General features: G+C 32.5%; 1 protein-coding gene across 1 annotated transcript in view; it reads left to right on the forward strand.

Annotated features, from left to right (window-relative positions):
- Nucleotides 1–1,835: 1,835 nt before the first annotated feature.
- The window catches only part of LOC106458062, a 27,970-nt gene continuing 8,397 nt past the window's right edge, over nt 1,836–21,408 (forward strand). Inside the window, exons 1-3 of the mRNA XM_013917518.2 lie at nt 1,836–1,976; nt 10,214–10,251; nt 14,797–15,372. Coding sequence (XP_013772972.1) covers nt 1,922–1,976; nt 10,214–10,251; nt 14,797–15,372 — 669 coding nt within the window. The 5' untranslated portion in view covers nt 1,836–1,921. The remainder of the gene's footprint in view (nt 1,977–10,213; nt 10,252–14,796; nt 15,373–21,408) is intronic.

The raw sequence follows: 21,408 nt of genomic DNA on the forward strand, positions 1-21,408 counted from the left end.
GAGGAGCCCACTTTGAGACTAATAATGGCTGGAGACGGCTTGAATGGGGAATGAAGAAAAACTTTAATATAACAGCAAATGTACAACGTTTCGACAAGGTTTTGTCATCATCAGGTACAAGTAATTTACACTGATACTGTATATGTATATCCGTGTCAGTGTAAATTACTTGTACCTGATGATGACAAAACCTTGTCGAAACGTTGTACATTTGCTGTTATATTAAAGTTTTTCTTCATTACCCATTCAAGCCGTCTCCAGCCATTATTAGTCTCAAAGTGGGCTCCTCGTCATCGAATAATCATATTGAAATAGACCCATAATGAGACAAACATAAATTCAATTGAAGGTGTACTTCAAATTTTATATTTTAGGTACTTAACTTACATATGTAAATATACATACACATATGTATGTGTTTATGAATATGTAGGCATTTACTTTATCCAATGTGCCTCCATCTTCCGTCCACAATATTTTTAGTGATTCCAACTTGTCTTATCTGTTTTGTTTTAATGAATAATTTTGTCTGTTTACAAGCATTTATGTAACATTTCAAAAACACTTGCACAATATCATAAATTCGCCGACTTTGTCTCTTCCACTGACACAGCGTGAGACTGTTCAATTAAGATTTTCTTTTTTTTTTTGCATTTTAATTTGGCTGCTAGGATCTGAAAAGTGGAGAATATGATAAGACATTTATTTTCTGGAAATGTAGACGATATTTTAATTAGAATATAAATTACTGATTTAGTTAAAACTTTAAGGAACAACGGTTTGTTTGTTTGAAGTTAAACACAAAGCTACACAATTTGTACTCTGCCCACCACGGGTATCAAAACCCGGTTTCTAGCGTTGTAAATCCGGAGACATACCACTGTGCCAATGGGGGGCAAGGAACAACGATATGTCTATTTAAAAATATGATTTGTTAAATAGAAATACTGTCTATTAGCTGACTCATGAACATTTCATTGTTTAGTCAACATATTTTGGATTGCTCTAATAATTTTCAACTGCATCCAACTGATATATTGTTGTAAGGTTATTCATTGTAACGTTTACAGACTTATAACAGTTACACGTACACTATTCTTCCTGTTGTTTTTTTTTTCTAATTTAGTAAGCCTAGTTTACAATTATTTTATGATTAAGCATGATAAGCCTAACTGAATTTAATTTTTATTTCACCAAAAATGCAGGTTTTGTTTCTTTTATAAGCACAAAGCCACAGAAGGGGCTATCTGTGTGGTGCCTACCACGGGTATCGAAACCCGGTTTTAGCAGTGTGAGCCCTTAGGCTTTCCCGCCGAGCCATTGGGAGTAGTTGGCAGGTTGAGGCATAACTTGTCATGGGATATAAATACTTTTTAGTCACAGACTGCCTACATTAGACGCTTACTTGGTTAAACATTATTTGGGTAGCTAGAGTAAGAATAATTTACAAATTTATTTCAAGCACACAATCTGATCATCCATGTTTTTGATGCTTAATTCTTCAGTTCATTGATAAGGTCTAGACAATTCTAGATGTGCACCAGGTAGCTGAAACAAATGTCTATTCTATTAAACTTGTTACTGTACCAGAAAGAACTCGAGAATTATTTTACAATACTCCTTTGTCCCACCCCACCAACGAAATATTTCTCTGTTAAAATTAACTCTTACGCTCGATTACAAAACGGCAGCTAAATATTTTACTGTAACTAAATTTTTGTTATAGTGTAGAAATACATACAAACAGTAAAGGTTGTTTTGCTCACAGCGAAAGAAAACTAGGTCAGTCGAAAAACACCTTACGTAGGGCGAGCTTGCCTCGTTTTAACTGGAGGTCCAAGACGCCAGATCGCCATACAGGTTTGTAGAGAACTGAGTTCAACAGTCTCTTTTACCTGTAGATCTTTGAGCAGTGTAGACCATGTTCTTCAATTATGTGTATGTTCGGCTTCTCCTCGTAACGCTTCTGTATACAGGTAAGGTTAAGATCATTAAATTGTTCTTTGCAACTAAGGAAAAATTATACATAAATTGAATACATAAAACATATTAATTATTTCTACAAATTTTCTGAAATTGCCGACTCGGCAAAAAATCCGAAATTACCACTGCTTTAAACATTTCTGAGAAATGGGATCGTGTTGGTTCTTGGCATTCTAGGAATTCATTTAATGTAGGTCTCCAGCGTTAGGAGTTTCTTAACAAGTTCGTTTCTTTTAACCTAAAAAGAAGTAAGTGCTTAAAGAAATGTATCTGTTTTTACGAATAATTAAATATTGGGGATTATTAGTTTAAATTGTTTCTTTATTTTCTACGATTTTATGTTTTTAAAGTAATTATCACATACAGCGTAGATATATCTTATCGTTAAGATGCAGAACGTCACTATAAAAATAATATATTTTGCAGAAAATTCAATTTCCTGCTAATTAGAAATTCTATTTTGTTCATACACACACACACACACACACACATATATGTACATATAAAACATGCCCACTTTTGATTTTAAACGATTTTGTTTGCCTTTATAGAAAAAAAATAACTTTTATTAAAATAGATAAATTTGTCGAAGAAAATTTTATTGTTTATTGTATATATTTGTTTGCACGGTTTTCATCTTAACAATATTGTTTGAACAGTAAAATTAATAAAGCTACTGTCGTTAAATGTAGCAAGTTTATACGCAAAACACTTTTATATATCATGAATTTTGTGCTAATATACTACTATAAAAATTATTAAAACTGGTGGTGTAAATGTAGTGTTATATTTACGAACGCTGCATGAATAGGGTCATTTAGTATATGATGTTTTAGCATATGTCTGGATTGGTTATTAAACAACGTATTGTTCAACTCGATACTACAGTGTTTCAAAAATTACGATTTAAAACTAAATACACGTTTCTGAAAATTATGCGTCCCAAGACATGGAGATAGTCACTTCCTTATATTATAGGGGTGCTACTACCCTCTGCTAAACTTACTATAATGGACGTAGTGCATGTCATCTGGGAGTGTAACTAAAACTCCTGCGCCATCTATTGAATGGCACCACAAACAAAAAAAGTTCCCAGACAATTAGAAAAATAACTGTAGTATGTGCAACAACCATTTCTTTATAATAGAACACAATTTTAAATAAAAATACTTTCCCCACAACAAGAACATGACTTTCACTAGGACTGTACGTGAGGGTTTGATTATATCTTTATTGGTGTAATTTTTAAATGTTGTACTGAGAAAGTGGAATTCTTAAAAAAAAATCAATAAACGGTATCACTTTTAATAATTAAAATCATTACAGTTTACATCAGTTTAATTTTAAAATTTTGAGGTATTTATATTGAATCATTTTGATGCAATAAGTTGCGTATGACTAAAGAGCACAATCCGAAAACTTTTCCCGTGCAGTACTTCCCAGAAAATATCCGTTTTTTTTATAAAAAAATCACTTTTCCTAATTTTGTTAATGAGGTATGAACACTATGATTAGTAATTACTTACACAAAAGCCGCTCGTTATAATCTCGTTAACTAGTCATTAGGAATCAGTATAATTAGATTTTAGTTTAGTTCTCAATAATATAGATGTTTTAAAATAGGAAATCTAAGAACTGTAAATTATATTATTCAAAGTATTTCCTGTCAACTATTTATTAGACAAATAAAGAACAGTGTGTTTTGTGTTATTGCTAGCTTTAATGAATAATAGTGTCACACAGCTATCAATTTTATCACTCAAACCATTACATTCAGGTTCACAAAATTAGGATACGATATTTCCAGCTCAGAAGAACTCATTGTATCGATATTTATTTGGAGAACAGTTGTGATAAATAGGTACTTTGTGAAACATGCTTACATATTAATGAGTATTATTTCCTGAACTTTCGCCATTGTTGCTGAACAGCGTTAGTCTGATCAAAAGGTCATTTCTTATCTAAAGGCTTACTGGACGTTGGACACACGTGATTTTATTCCCTTTTCTGACTTCTTTATCATTATATTGATTACACTACATTAAACATAAAGCAAAACAGAACCAAATCTATCTCATATAAAGTGAAGGATTACAATAATTCTGTGAAATGGAGATAGAGTTATCGATTACAGTAATTTCAACAAAAGGACGAAATCATCCCCGTAATGCCCACTTTGAAATATTGACCAACTTACATTACTTTGACGTATTTTCAAGGTTTTTTTAATGGTTATTATAAACTTATTTTGAAAAAAAAGACTAAAAACATATTTCTCTTAAAGTGGATACTTAGAATATTATCGTAAAAATTAGATTTTATTTGTTTAAGCTAAGCCTAAATCCAAGAGAAAAATATTGATTGTTATTGAGTTTTTTCTCTGAATTTTCAAAATGGTTAAATATGAATATTAGCAAATAAATTAATGATCATAAAATATATCGATACAAGTGCGTAATATGTCCCATTTTTCGGTTAAGATTAAAGAGTATGATTAAAACTTAACCAAAACGAAATGTTTTTCACTCTAACAGGTGGACTATTTAAATGTTTAAAATCTATTCTTTGCATTCAGGAAATTTCAGAGAAATTATGATTTACTAGACGTATATATAAATGTCACTAAACGAGTGTTGCTGAAGAGGTTGGCAACTAACTGGTGATTTTTAAAATTTATTTTGTGAATGAAATAACTAGTTTTTGATGGAAGCATAATCCAGTTACAACACGTTCTTTCGTAAGTTCCCGGTATATTAAATAGTTGCTTAAGACTGGTTTTATACAAGGTCGTAGTTGGTTATCTGTTTGGACCAGACAATTGGAACCTGTACCCTATATATGAAGGTGACCTCCAAGTGGTAATTTGGTGAAATAAGTTGTGTTCAAATATGTAGGCTATGTTTAATATGGCTAATTAAACATTTTCACTTTAGAAGATCTTGAAAATCTTTTTGTATGTTAATTTATTTCATTTCAGAGACATACATCAAACATATCTTACTTTGATTCGTTCTACTTATTAAACTTAGAAGAAATAACGTTATTAATTTGTAGACAAAACGATGGATATATAAAACAAACGTTCATTTAGTTACTGGTTGGTTTAGCACTGGAAAACAACAAGGGTTTCTAATTACATATTAATGAAGTTCATGTCGTAGTTTATTGAGTAATATGTTTACAAATCATATGGAGTATAAAGCTGGAACTTACATATGCTAGTTATAACTACATAGCACGACAAGAACTGTAAAAAAAAGCAAAACTTTCTGTCTTAGAAAATTATTCTATATTCTGGAAAGTTTAGAGTTCACGGTTTTAAAAATGCTTTGCAACTCATAATTACAGTTATATGAAACTTAAAAATCTTTGGAGTGTTTCATTTCAGTTTTTATTAATAAATCATATTTTTGCCCTGTGTTTACTGCTGACATAAGACGGGAGTTTATCTTTTTAAAAAATGTTAAATACTTTTACAGGAAAAATGTTTGCTATGATACAAGTTCACGTTGAGTATCTTTCTATACCAGAAAAAGAAAAGTACATGTATACAGACTATTAACATGTTATAGCTTACAGAATATAATGTTTTTGTGCAACGTGATTTAGAATTTCAACTTATAACATCACAAGGTGAAGAGAACCTTAGTGCTAGGCCTAACTGTAAAGCTAAACAGCCTCACACTACGGTTCGCGATAAAAATAATTAAAAGTTTGTATATACAAGCACAATATAGAAGTTTTCTTTCGTATATGGCCAGGTGGTTAGGGAGCTCGACTCGCAGTCTGTGGGTCGCGGGTTCGAATCCCCGTCTCACCAAACATGCTCGCCCTTTCAGCCGTGGGGGCGTTATAAAGTGACGGTCAATCCCACTATTCGTTGGTAAAAGAGTAGCCGAACAGTTGGCGGTGAGTGGTGATGACTAGCTGCTCTTCCTCTAGTCTTACACTGCTAAATTAGGGACGGCTAGTGCAGATAACCCTCTTGTAGCTTTGCACGAAATTCATAATAAACAAACCTTTCGTATACTGTTTGAACACTTCATAGTTACAATTTATTCCAAAGGAATTCAATATTTTTATGTATCTAAGTGTTAAAGTTGATCGGATGGGTGGGTAATCGTATTTATAAATATTTGCAACATGCAGTTTTTGTTAGTAAATTTGTGAAAAAAATAATATTTTAAACCATTTAATATAAGAACCGTATTAAAGCTATTAAGAGTACAAATGATATTCCAAAGATACCTCTTGATATCTTATTGTAGGCTGGAGTTGTGCGTAATAAGATTAGATGTTTTGATATTGGCTCAACAAATCACTAGTTAAGATTTCAGAATATAAAATAATTCACAAAAATAAGCATATTGTTATAACATGTTCATTCGTTGGCGAGTTTTTAAAATTATCTATTGAAAATAATTCAAACTCAAGTCCAAGTAAACTATAACGAATAAGTTTATTTCCTACGTTAACCTTCCTACAAACTAAAACACTTGTACTGCCGTAAACTTGCTGTAGGCCTACGTTACACATCAACTAACAGTAAACAAATACACTTGCCTCTTTAAAGTAACCGCGATAGCTAACATACTGACAGACTCACTTTTTGTCTTGAAAATCCTCTACACTATCTCGTATATATAAAATACTTTCGAATATTCTAGCAGGCTCGTATGCAGAATGTTTGAAAGGGTGGTTCTAATTTGTGAGATCAAAAACCAACACATACTGTGCGAAGCACAATCAGCATGTAAAACAGGGGGGGTTAAATTTCTTGAATTATGACAGATTTGTAACCCCTAGATTAAACTCAGTCGCGATAATGGACCTAGTTTATGTATGTAAATATGACAAAACACTACAATCCGCAAACTCTTTTGTTTGATTTCTTCTTTATTAATTTTTCTCCTAGGAATCACAAAAAGGACAATAAAATAAATAAGAGGTACATTTTTTTATTAAATATTATGTAAATCAGCTGCTTTTATACAATAACAGAAGATAAGTTTAATACAAATGAAAATGATATAGGAATAAAAAAGAAGGGAATGTATATTTGATAATCTGAAACTAATTTACTTTAAAGTATATTTCAATGTATGATACTTATATAAGGATTGTATTTTATATTTGAGCCTTTTGAAAATATGTATTTGATTCAGGTTATGTACGTTGAGTTGAAAAGTGGTTTTTGAACGTATTTATCATAGATTGTCTATAAAATTGCATCCCAAAGTGTGGCTTTTGAAATCAAGAAACCGGTAGAAGAAATTAATAAAAAAGAGAAAAAAAAAACTGAAGATTCCAAGGTTTTGTTATTAGTAGCCACAGGTGGAAACTTGTATGTTTTATGGTTATATATTTATATATTAAAAAAAATAACTTTTCCTTTCATAACCTTGTTCTTAGGATTTGTAATGGCGCTTTATTAATTTGTCGTGTGATCATTTTAATTTTGAAACTTTAGTACGTTTGTTGTATGTTTTGTTATTTCTCCTTGATGAGTAAGCCATTGCCGTTAGAAACGTTGGGAGCAATATATAAAACAAAAATTACTGTACCATTTGTTTTTTATAAACCAGAGCAATTAAAAACAAACTTGTTAATAATGAATTCATTTCTTTTAATCAACTGTTTCGATTGACAATGTGTGTTTATGTATAACATCTAGTTAACTATTTCTTACAATTCAACTTTTATAGCGTGTCAAAGATTGTTTTTATGACTGTCATTAAGCTGTCATATTATACTGTCTGCTTACGTTGCCACAGGAAGCGATTTTGGAGCGGTCAGGCCATTGCCATTTCTAGGGGGAATTTGAGGGCATGCACTCCAGAAACGTTTTAAAAATTTAATCTATGAGATTGAATCTTGAGTCATTTTAGCTACAACACACATCGCAATGTACTGAGTTAAAAGAAGCAAGTCTTAATACATAAGTTGTAGCTATACATGCCTTGAAAGGTGGCCAGTCCACGTCCTGACTGACCTTACCCCTTCCTACAGCCCTAGCTTATAAACATACTTCGTTCTTTTTCAAAAACTCATTACAAAATTTCCATCGAAGGTAAAGCCCATTAACAAGGAAAACTATCGTTTAGAAGAGTCAGTTGGTTGTTGTAAAAAAAGACAACAAAAAAAGTAATTGTGTGGTCAAGTAGAGTGGATATATTAACGTGTGATTCTTCTAGGCTAAGGATTTGCAAGTTGGGCATTTAGCTGTTTAGTACTCCTATCAATTATATTGTTAAAATGTCTAATATAAAGTGTGAAGGCAGCAAGTAACAATTTTAAAATTTTAGATTTTAACTGCTTTAATACCATCATTATATATTTGAAGTGTGGCTGGTTTCTAATTGCGAAGTGTTTAAATATGTGTTTTAATATTATTGGAAACAGTGCTTTTTAAAGTGACTATTAAAAAAAAAAGGGGGTGGTACTCTAAGTAGTTGATTTACGACTTTGTTCCGTTAAGAGGTAATTTAATTTCAGAAGTATTTGTCAATAACATACGTTTTATCTTACACGTCATGTACTTTATATACATGTTTATGAATTATCTCAAACCACAAAATTTGTCTCGTTGCTTTAAAACATGCAATAGATTAATCGAACCCGAGGGATGACCGTCAGGCACGATATGAAAGCTAATTTAAATTTGATTTAATTTTACAACCGCCTCAAGCAACTCAGGCTAATGAAACTTTCCAACTTCATGCAGATACCCACACTGATGAAATATCTTTAGATAGATTTAGCACAGTCACATTTCCCTCCTGACCCATATTTTACGGGTTAATGACCTCTTCCAATTTTAAAGACGCTGTTAATAGACTTCCTGTTTTACTTCCTTGCAAACATAGCTTACTATTAGAGGAGAGAGCAACTTTAGAATTTTAATGAATTTATAATCTGTATCCTTTTGACTTTAACTTGAAAAATACAGGTCGCCATCTTAAGTTTGTGACTTGGAATTAATACACGTGTTTTATTATAAAAAGGGTTAAAAAAACATTATGATTTCTTCTTTCTTTTGAGTTCTCTGCCATAAAGAAACAATATTGTAGAATATTACTGTGCATCAGATGTAAAATACTTCCTGCTTCGTTCATTTTCATTCCGTTTCTTATACATTGAAATATGCAATTTCTGTTGATGGGACAGTGGGGTAACATCTACTTATCATGTTGTGTAGCCGCACCGGTGTGATAGGGTGTGACTTTATTAAACAAGTTAAATTCCTTATGTGGGTCGGTCTATCACTGTAAAGGTATTTTCTACCTTTATATTACAGAAGCAAGAAATATGATGAATGAGTAAAAGCAGCATTAACAATATAAGATACGGTTGGTTTGGGGGGTGCGGATGAAACCCCCATTCACGATTATTAAACTTTTCCCCCCCTTCTTTGATGATGGTTTCTCATTTTATAATTGCTTTTGTAACACTGTGCATACAAGCAGAAATAGCATTTCCATACACATCAGAGGAACATTATTTGAAATGTTTATTCGCAGTCATGATAAAGGAATCATAATATAGTTATCCTATTTTTTTGGGCAACTAATTTAGTCCTTCATTCAACTATTCTATACTCTTTAGCTGAAAACAAAATAGTTCACAACACCACTGATGTTATGAATTAGCTATAATTTACCAAACATTAAACGAATGTAAGCCTGTTGATCATTCACATCCAGTTAAAGGGTCCATGATTACTATGAAAATATTCAAATTAAACTTTAAATAATTCCTTTGGAGAATGATCCTAAGCCATATCAACCATTCTTCACGTTCCTGGAATTAATTTTGTTGAAATATGTATGTATTCTGTTTAAAGACCGGCAAGGATGTTTAAATTTAAATATTTTATTTGACTTTAGAGATTATATAACACTCTACATTTGATTGCTTCCATTACGTGTAAAAGTTCTGCATATAATACCAGTGGTAAACAACAAAATAAAACACTAGCAACTTACTGTGTTTTAGTGTATAAGTTATTCTTATAACGTATTTTTACATTAACGACTTTATGTTTAATTAAATATAAAGCCAATAACCGTTCATGGAATTTATATTAGCGACCCCTACGCGTATCTTTATAAAATATATATACTTAAGATTGTATTTTTCTAAAAGAAATCAGCGTTATTTCTGTGTTGTAACGTACTTTAGTGATTCAAATGATGATAAAGTGAACTTCTTGTCATTTTATTTTTCACAGTAAGTTTACACTCTCCTGACTGCGCTTCCCATACTCTGGTAAGTTTATATCATGTAATTATTCCTGTATGTAATACTTTGAACCTCATGATTATGTTCTATCGTGCTTACACCTTATTACTCCAAGTAGTAATAAAACAATGTAAATGATACAAAGAGAAGTATTGAAAGAAACCTGTTGTAATTTTTTATCCAAATAGACTTGAACTTAGAAAAACTTCAAACTTATCAGAAGAAAAAGGTAGAATTACATGCGGACTATTTTGAAACATTGCTGGACTCTAACAGTAGGATCTTGAATTTAGAGATTTACGTGAAAATTGATTTTTTTCACAATGTTATATTACTTATAATGAACGTATATTATCAGTCATAGTGATATGTATTTAAAAATAACTTAAACTGTACAAAGCATGATTGTTTAATTAGAACTCAGCATAAGAGTGGAATCTTTTATTCCTTAAAAGAAAAATAGCGTATTGGAGCAAACTATATTCCATAAAAAGAGGTGAAGAATGATACAAGTTCTGACACATTCGTGTTTCCTCTTAAGTCCGACATTGTCAAAACTAAAGTCTTTTCGATAAAATATCTTATTCAAAAAGTATGGTTTTCACTTTTTTTTATAACTTTAAGCATAACATTGCATTTTTAAATACAAATTCCATAGTTTTGAGCTTTTACTTTTTGAATTGGTGCTTGTAAAATCTGAATTATAAAATTATCTAACAATGTACGTCATCTGGTAGTTTCTGAAATTTATCAAGGCCTTCCAAGTTAACTGGTTTGCAAAGAATTTAAGAGCTATATGTTTGCTATTTCTTTAATGACTTTTGTAACAGCATCTCAGAAAAACAGTGCTTCTGGTAGATGAATCTAAGTGCACAAAAACAAACACCACTCTTGTATATGAATCTAAATAAACACCTTTTATAAATTAATCTGTATAGCATCTCTAAATAAACACTGCCTCTAATAAATGAGTCTGTATAGCATCTCTAAACAAACACTGCCTCTGATAAATGAATCTGTATAGCATCTCTAAACAAACACTGCCTCTGATAAATGAGTCTGTATAGCATCTCTAAACAAACACTGCTTCTGATAAATGAGTCTGTATAGAATCTCTAAACAAACACTGCCTCTGATAAATGAATCTGTATAGCATCTCTAAATAAACACTGCCTCTGATGAGTCTGTATAGCATCTCTAAATAAACACTGCCTCTGATAAATGAGTCTGTATAGCATCTCTAAACAAACACTACCTCTGATAAATGATGTTAATACTATGTTATCTATAGCCTTAAAGCCCCCAATACAGAACACCCTTGTTACATAAACACCAGGTAAATAACAATAATCCATTATAAAATTATTACCTGATAAAAATCGGGTAAATAAGCTAATCCAACACAAAGTATAATACAGTTACCTCAGAAATATCAGGTTAATAAAGAAAACCAGTAGAGAACGCTGTCACCTCATTAACACCAGGTTAATAAAGGAATCTATATAGAAGGCAATTGCCTTATTAAAATTGACCAAATAAACTTATCCAACATAAAACACAGTTACTTCATGAATATGGGATGAAAAATTAGTTCACTGTAGAACACAGTTACTTCATAAATAACGGGTTAATAAGGTAGCCAATATAAAACACACTTACTTCATGAATATGATATTAAAAAATTAGTTCATTGTAGAATATAGTTAACATCACAAATAACGGGTCATTAAAGTAATTCAATTTAGAAATATCATGACTATCGGGTTAAAAAGTAATAATGAGTAAGCACACGAAGCACATAACCTAACATACAGTTATAAATCTGAAATGTGTAGGACAAATGTTTCTTGGATTAAACTTTTTATACAGTTTTAAATAGGACAGAATTTATCATGCACAAAACTGTACAATGGGCAACCTGGACTATGCAGGGCCTGAACCCAGGATTTTAGCGTTATAATCCCTCAAGCTTATCGCTGAGGCACCAGTAGTTCCGAAGTCTTCTACTAATTATTACACAAAATATTCACGAATATATTGAACGCCCACAACGCTCCAATGTACAATGAAGCATTTTAATAAGATGACAAAAAAGTTAGCAGTTAACGACATTATTACGTTTAATATAAATAATTGATTTAACTGAGAAATGTAAAAAAAAAAAAAGATCACGAGCATCACAAATTAGCAAACTTGATTTTCTGTTTTCTTGTTATCTGAAATTTTGATAATTTTATATAAACTTAGGTACTCTTTTAATTATTTTGCTTTAATTTCACTTCCTTTACAACTAGGGTCTGGCATGGCCTGGTGGTTAGGGCACTCGACTCGCAATTTGCACGTTGTAGGTTTGAATTCCATCCCTGAACGTGCTCGTTATTTTAGATATAGGAACGTAATAATGTGACGGTCAATTCTACTTTTTTGCTAGTAAAAGAATATTCCAAGAGTTGACACGGAGGTATGTTTGCGGACTTACAACCGGGTTTCAATACCCATGGTAGGCAGAGTACAAATAGCCCACTGTGTAGCTTTGTGCTTGAACTATAAACGCAGGTAGCCCTCGAGTAACTTTGCGCGAAAATTCAGTAAGCAAACAATACTTTAGAATTTGGCATAATCATAGCAGTAATATCTAATGTCATTTGTTTGCAGTAAAAGTTTGAATCAAACTTAAAAAGAGCAAAACAAATGTATGTGTAACTCGAATTACCTGTCATACAAGCTAAGTTGTTGCTTAGACATGTATACAGATAATCTCGCTTGACTGCCGCCAGAAGGCCTTGTTCGTGACGTACAACACTTATCGTATGTAGGTCACTGCAGTATACAGGTTTTCTACAAATATGATTAACTTCTGTAAAAATGAAATGTTAGAAAAAAATCAATAAGAAACAGAAATTTATGCGTGTTTAATTCTTAAACTTTCGAAAACAAGCTGAAGTTTTTAAACAGTGTCAAATATATATTTGTATTTCTACGTACGGTTAGATTATGTAACTTCTTGTATCGTGCACGACGATACATTCTAAATTAAATAAGATGACTAACGTGACGGGTTAAAGTTTAATGCGTTTTGTCATGACACAGGCCCGTAATAAATTAGGCGCCCCCCGGTGACTCAGCGGTAAGTCTGAGGGCTTATAACGCTAAAAATCGGGTTTCGATACCTGCGATGGGTACAGCACAGATAGAACATTGTGTAGCTTTGTGTTTATTAACAAACAAATTAAAGCCGCTTCCCCCGATGGGTCAATAATAAGTTTACGTACTTAAAATGCTAAAATCCGAGGTTCAATCCCCTTCGGTAGACATAACTTAGATAGCTTATTCTGTGACACTGTGCTAACAAAATAAACAAGGTACTCTTTGCCTGGCTTAGCCTGGTAGTAAAGGTGCTCGACTTGGAATCTGTAGGTCGCAGTTTCGAATCCAATAATTGAACATGCTTATCCATACAATCGTGGGGGCGTTATAATGTGACGGTCATTCCCACTACTTAATTAGAGTAGCCCAAGAGTTGACGGAGTGTAGTGTTGACTAGCTGCCTTCTCGATAATCTGTCTCTTCCAAGCTAAGAATGGCTAGCGCAGAGAGTCTTAGATTAGCTTTACGCGAAATTTCACAAACAAACAAAATTATTAGGACCCCCCTCCAGTGGCTGAGCGGTAAATCTGGAGGTTTATTACGCTAAAATTCAGGTTTTGATACCTGTGTTGGTCACAGCACAGAGAGCCAGTTGTGAGCTTAAGAACAAACAAACTATTTAGGTCTGAGTTTCACAAACCATCTTATATAAAAGTAACACTTATAACAACAATATAAATCCATAGTGTCTAAAACATCTTTACATCGTGTTCAAATAATTTATAATAGTAGCCCCTTTTTGTCAGTGGTAATTTAAATAACCACTCTTTGGCCCCCAGTGGTACAGCGCTATGTCTGCGGACTTACAACGCTAGAAACCGAGTTTCGATACCCGTGGTGGGCAGAGCACAGATAGCCCATTGTGTAGCATTGTGCATAACCTCAAACACACAAACAAACAACTCTTTGTATTCAAAGAATATTCTTACTTTCAATACTTATTAAAAAATCAAATTTTCTATATGTTATCGTTAAAAACCCTAACAAGGATACTATTAATAATAACCGCTTATCTAGATAACGAATTAAAACAACAATACTTTATTTAAATAATAATTTGAAATAACAATATCGTATCTAGATAAATTGAAACCTTCGTGAAAGTTGTCACTTATTGTATTCTAACATTATAATAGACCTTTGAAATGTGAATTCAACTAATACGTGGGTAATATTCAAGGAATTAGTATATTAATATTGTTTAATAAGTGTATAAAAAAAGCTTAGGTACTTAATTTTGGGTCAGTTGTTTGGCTATAATCCATCTTTAAAAATACTGAAGAATGTAAACATAATAAGTTGGTTAACGCTGAAAACAATTGCTATACAATGCATTAAAGAAAGGTAAACTTTTTATTTTTAAACAGTAATCGTTTTGAAAACATTTATAGATTTACATTGATATCTGCGTTTACTTGGTTACAGGAAAAGAGACAGGCTTTTCAAAGGCGATCTCGTCCAGCCTTTAGATCACCAGGGAGGGTTAAAATTAACCCTGAAAGTCCACAGCTGACAACAACTACGGAAGAGCCTAGTGACTATTATTATGACGACTATTATGATTACTATCCAGACTACTATTTAAGGACGACGACTACAACCACAACAACTACGACACCTCGTCCCCGTCCTTTATTAAGAAGACGACGACCGTTTCGTCGAGGACGTGGGCCTGGCAGATTCCGTCGACCAGTATTTCGGAAAAGACCTGCTATTCCAGAGGGTCCAAGAAATGTCCCAGTACCAGTTGTGGCCAAAACGGAAGCACCGACCACCACTACCACTACACTTCCGCCAACCACCACTAAACCTCGCCGACACTATCCGCCTCGTGAAGATGGTAGGTATATTGACTACTTGTCGGACCCTAACCTTCCTCGAGAACTGAATGGTGTGGATTTGAACAATTATCCATTCTTTATTACTCTACCAGAAGATATCGACTTCAACTGTGATGGTCGTCACGATGGTTATTACTCCAGCGTTCCTCATAAATGTCAGGTAGGTCGTTGACCTTTATAATTAATTATGTATTGAAGTCAAGTTAGTTTATTTTACAGATCCTAAATTTCGTACCTCTTTCTCCATGTTTTTTTTTTTTTTTAACTGATCTCTTCCCCACCCAGTGACTCAGCGATAATTTTGTGTGCTTACAACGCTCTCTCCCAACTTATCAATTTTATTCAGTAGTGGTTAATAGTTTGTGGAGCCCTTGTTTCTCAAAATTAAAATATAATACGCTTAATTCGACATGTATATAAACAAAAGACTAACGTGTGTGTGTGAGAAGCTTTTAAAACTTCAATAGACAATGCAAAAATGAAATTAGGAGTAGGGAAGTACTAATGACATTACCATGTGCGTAAGGGAGGGATGAGAGTAAACCGTCTTATGCTTTGCAAAGGGAAAGGTATTTAGGTTATGGATCAGTCATCTTCAGAGCCTCATCTCAGACAGCAGTGTTTACGTGTGGATTTCTTCATATGTTTATAGACAGTTAGAGTACTGTTGAGCTTGCTCCCGACACCCAGGTTTTGAAGGCGTCAATAGATGTGGTAATCCTTACTAAATAAGTCAATAGATGTGGTAACCCTTACTAGATAAGTCAATAGATGTGGTAATCCTTACTAGATAAGTCGATCGGTTTTTGATCATACTATTCAGCTCAAAGTGTCTTTTGTACTTGAGGTGTTTGGTGAGTAACATGTGTTATGGAATAGGTTTAACCTCGCAGTCATTGAGACACTCTACACGACCATCAGCTTCATTCAGAACTCTACGTTCCTTACCTTATACGTGATAGTCTAGGCAGGATACTTAACTGTTTTATTACTGTAAATGCACAGCACTGCCTTTGCATTTTATAAAGTGTGCTCATTTAAATACAAAATACTACAACCCGTTAATGTTTCGTACGCGAAGTACAATTTTACTCCTTAGTCAAAAATACTATATTGTAAGCCTAATTTAGAATTATTTTCTCCCTAAATCGAAACTTTTTGGAAGCATCTATACTAGGTTAGGCCTACTATGTTTTATCATGATTCGAAGTTAAAAGAGAGAACAACAACGACAATAACAAATTTATTTTTCGCTTGTTTTAAATGTTTAGTTATTCGAAGTTAAAACAGAGAACAACAACGACAATAAAATAATTTATCTTTCGCTTGTTTTAAATGTTTAGTTATTCGAAGTTACAGAACATATATTAACAAAGCACATAAGATAACTTAGAAAATCGATATTAACGTTCTCTCGTCATAGAAATATGTCATTTAGTTAGGGCCTGCAAGCGATTGCGTCAAAACTCGTTTGGCATGATAATTACAAGACATTCAAGAAATATACACACTAAGACATAACTGTTTATAGTTATACTTTTATAGTTTCGTTTGAGATGTCAAGTAAATATATATAAAGGAATTTCTTGAACAATTACGAAACACTAATACAAATGATTACAAGAATTTAGTGCATTTACGTCAAATATATCTTCGTCGTATTTTAGGGTAAAGGTATATGTAGAAGACGTAGAAATTCTTATTAACGCCACGTGAAACTATCTTACTAATAATATTGAGATCAAAACCAGTTTTGAAATTGTTCTAGCAAGAGACAAAATAGGTCAATCGAATAAGAAAATGACTCAGCTTATATAAAAACTATTTCTTATTAATTCGTTCTCCATTTGGTTGAAGGAAGTAGTACAACTCTTTTTACTGTCCAGCTGCAATGCAAGTTTCACATCTTGAAATCTTTATGTCTGACGAGGCATACGTATACGTATATATACATTTGGCTTGACGTGGATTAATGGAAAACATGTCGGGCTACGGATCAAAGAGCCCAAGATTCGAGACGTCACGCCGCTGAACAGATTTCACAATTTCAGCTGTGGACACGTTATAAAAGTGACAGTCAATCCTATTTTTCGGTTCAAAGAGTCTGACAAAGCACTTATGGAAACGGTGTTGCAGGCTGGCTATTCTTGCAACGAATAGCCCAATGTGGCTTTGCTCTAACAAAGAAATATGCATTAAATGCTTATTCATGATTTTACAGTTGTTTGTTTGTCATACTTGTATATTTTTAGTTTTCATTTATAAATTTCAATGATATATGCAGTAATGGTGAACGGGGCATAGTGAATCATTGACTATCTACTGAAGGAAATTCTGTGTCGATATCATCTATTTATCCTCTGTGTCGATATCATCTATGCAGGTCATGAATGCTGAATAACTAGTTTGATAACCATAAAAATTCTTCTGTAACCGGTTTTGAGTTGTGTACTTTTACTACAAGAGGCTCTATATATGGAATGTACAAGTAGATCGAGGTAAAAATGTTCATTCTTTGATAGAAAAAAAAGCTAAGAAGCACACAGACTGATTCGGTATTTTTTCTCTGGAAAAACTTAAAATTTAGTTATTGATGTTGTTGTTATTTTAGCGCAATGGGCTATCTGCGCTCTGTCCATCACGGGGAATCTAATCCAAGACTTTAGCGTTGTAAGTCCGTTAACTTACCGCTGAACCACCGAGAGGCATTTAATCTTTGAACTATCGGTCCTTTCTCCATTTGGAAGAAAATTAGGTTAGCGAAGGTTTGAACTACTACGTGGTTTATCTAAGTAAATTAACAAAAAGGGACAACTTCCGCTTCTTTTTTTTTCTTTTCTTTTTTTTACACCAACTAAATCAACTAGATAATAGCATGTTGTTGTTTTCTCTTTGCAAAAGCATACTTTCAGGTATAAAGAAAAATATGATTTTGTAAGTGCGGCAACATATTGAAATATGAAATTATATTTTACATTTTACTTACAGTAAGTTTTAATCACATAAGGTTCTTCTTGTTTTTACAGCATTAGACATCGTGGAAATGGCACAAATGCAGAAAGTTCTATCACAAACGTTAAACAATAAATATATAAATATGTTTTTCTGTGATTCGTAATGGTTTCAGATAACGACCTTCAAATAACGAATGTAGCAAATGTTGTATTGTTTGGTACCGTAATTATCAATTCCAAAACTTTTTCCTGATAATGTTTCCATCGCTTGTTTTGGCTACCAGGCGCTTATATCTTACACTTAAGATTAGTTAATTATATAATTTTAATTATATATAAAAATCGTTTCATTGCGTAAGTTTTTATATGAATTTATTAATGTTTTTAAATGTATAATTCTACGAAAATGTCGAAAAATTAGGCTTACCAAGTTGCTAATTAACACCTTTCTTATAATTTAAGCAAAACACATTTAGAAATTTCATGATTCCCTTATAAAAAAGTAATTTAAACTACTTTTATTTATGTGCATAAAATTTATAGCAACCTAAGTTGGATGAGAAAAACGTCATAGGCTTCACTGTTCCCACATGAGAGCCCCCAATAGCACAACGGCACGTCTGCGGACTTAAAATGCTAGAAACTGGGTTTCGATACACAGCTAGCCCATTGTGTAGCTTTGTATTTAACTTTAAACAAACCACACGAGAACGTATCGGTAGCTTTGATTCTGTTGATCGGATAGGTTTATAAATATATTGATATGATATTGGATAAAGAAATATATATATATATATGTGAAAATAAGTGTACTTGCTCAAAAGGAGCTATGTTAAGGTTAATTTTGTAAAATTTTCATTTGGCGTAATCGATGTATTGAATAACACTTATGAAACTGAATATTTGGTACAAATAATCTAAAATACATGCAAAGAAGAATAAATAATTAGGGCTAAAGGAAATTGATGTCACTTTTTGTGTATTAAACGGATTAATTTTTTTGGAATAATGAAAAAAACAATCCAACATATTTACTTTGGCGTGAGAATCAATGGAAACCAAGTCCTCTAGCAGTTAGAGCACCCGGATACTTATATGAAACTTAAAAGAAAGTTGTGACCGATTTATTATTATACATTTATTTTAATATCGATGTCTGTTTAAATTAGATTTATATTTTGAAATGTACATAACTTATACTGTTAAATGTGTATTGAGAAACTCCCGCCTATTCTCTAAAGTTATAGTAGATTCTCGAGTGTAAGAATCAACAATATATGTGTGTACGGAAACGATAGTGTTAGCGTCTGTATTGTTACGTAAAACTGAAATTTCGAGAAACTATCCACATGCCTATAAATATGACAGACGCGATAAAAAAACAATATATATTACTGGTTTGTTATAGTTGATGTGCTTCGGAAGATATAGCTGTAATTGTTATAACGCTTATTAATCGGGAACTTCATATATATTGACCAGGAACGTTTATCAGTTTCGAAAATTACAAATCATTCAACTTCAGTGAATTCACATCGGACATTAATACTTTTACGAAAACATTACCTAACGTCACCGGTAGGAAAAATCGGTATGTGATCTGTGGAGATCACAGAGCTAGCTAGCGCTCTATTAAGTGAATTGTACCTACATCAACTCGAAATTAACTCGCTCATCGTGAACCCTGGATAAGACATCAAGGAAGTTCCAGTCTAGAAAGAAGACTTTATATTGTTTGTAAGTTTGTAAAACTTTTGTATATAAATCATTGTTTGTAATAACTGTTACTGTAAATTGTATTATTGTTTGTGCATTAAAATATATTTATATTAAAAAAAAGAAAACTTTCTTTCAGTCTTGTTGACAAATATCATAAACTGGAGACATATCGGTTAATTTAACTACTAGATTTAAATTACCATTTAGCTAGGTTTCAGACCATTCGAAATTGTAATACGTAACAAAGTTCTTAAACCAAATGGGCTTCATAATGGACGTATAAAAGAGATAAATTATTGACTGTAATGGAGTAAAACACTGTTTACTTTGACTATAAGATATACAGATGAGAAACTAGAAACTAACTATTAATCTTTGTGATCTTTCGTGGTCATAAAATGTTCGTGAGTCTCACGTAAGGCACAAATTTTGAATGAAAGAATGGGAGATTTTCACATATATATAACAATACACGTTCAATAAGACAAAATGGAAGCATTTTCGAGCAAGTTTAATGCATTAAAGTATGATAATGATAATGTCCACAATAACTATTCGTCTAAATTAATACACACAACCATTTGCGAATCTTGTTAAAATCAAGCATTGACCTTGATATACATATATGTAATGCTCCGCTTTTGTAGTGTTGTTTTAAATTATGAAGTTATTTTGTTGTGTTCTTGTACAATGTTCAACAATGAACAATCTGCACTGTGTCCGCCGCGAAGATCGAACCTCGAATTATTACGATATAAGCCCTCAAGCTTATCGCTGAACTATCGGGAGATAATTATTAAGATGTTTTGCTTTCTTAAGCGTAAAGCTGCACAGTGGGTCAGAAGAATATGAGAAAATGAAATAAAAGAAATTATTATTTGTTTGAAGTTAAGCACAAAGCTACAGAATGGGCTGTCTGCGCTCTGCCCACTACGGGTATCGAAACCCGGTTCCTAGCGTTGTAAGTCCACTGGGGACAGGAAATGATTACCTATGGAGTGAGGTGATTCAGCTGTTGTTTTTTGTTGTTTTTTTTTCGAAGCACTTGCATTTTAAGAAATAATTTATCAAAAGGAATATAACACTCTATTCGTTAATTCAGAATAATGTGAAGCTAAAAATACAATTAAGTAAGATAAAAAAAATAGTATTCCCTTGCACCTTTAGATTAATAGCGACTTAATAGCTTCCCAGTGGCTAAACCTAAATGTTTATAAAATAGAGTTTCGGTTCCCGCGGTCAGCAGAGCACACATAGCCCATCCTGTAGGTTTGTGCTTATCAAGAAACAAATCATGGTAAATAACTTTAATAATATATAGAAAAACAACGGTTTAAATCTACGGAACTGCTTTCACTCTCAAAACGTGTTAAGTGGGTTATCATCTTTTCTGGGTAACGTAACTCTGGACAACACTATTATCAAACACTTAAGTAAAACAATTCACGATTTTAAAAAGCATTTTTTTTCTCCGGTTCTGTGACAGCTATTTTATTATATAATAAGTCTTAAAATATAAGAGG

Source organism: Limulus polyphemus, unplaced genomic scaffold (assembly GCF_000517525.1).
Source record: "Limulus polyphemus unplaced genomic scaffold, Limulus_polyphemus-2.1.2 Scaffold411, whole genome shotgun sequence".
NCBI lineage: Eukaryota > Metazoa > Arthropoda > Merostomata > Xiphosura > Limulidae > Limulus > Limulus polyphemus.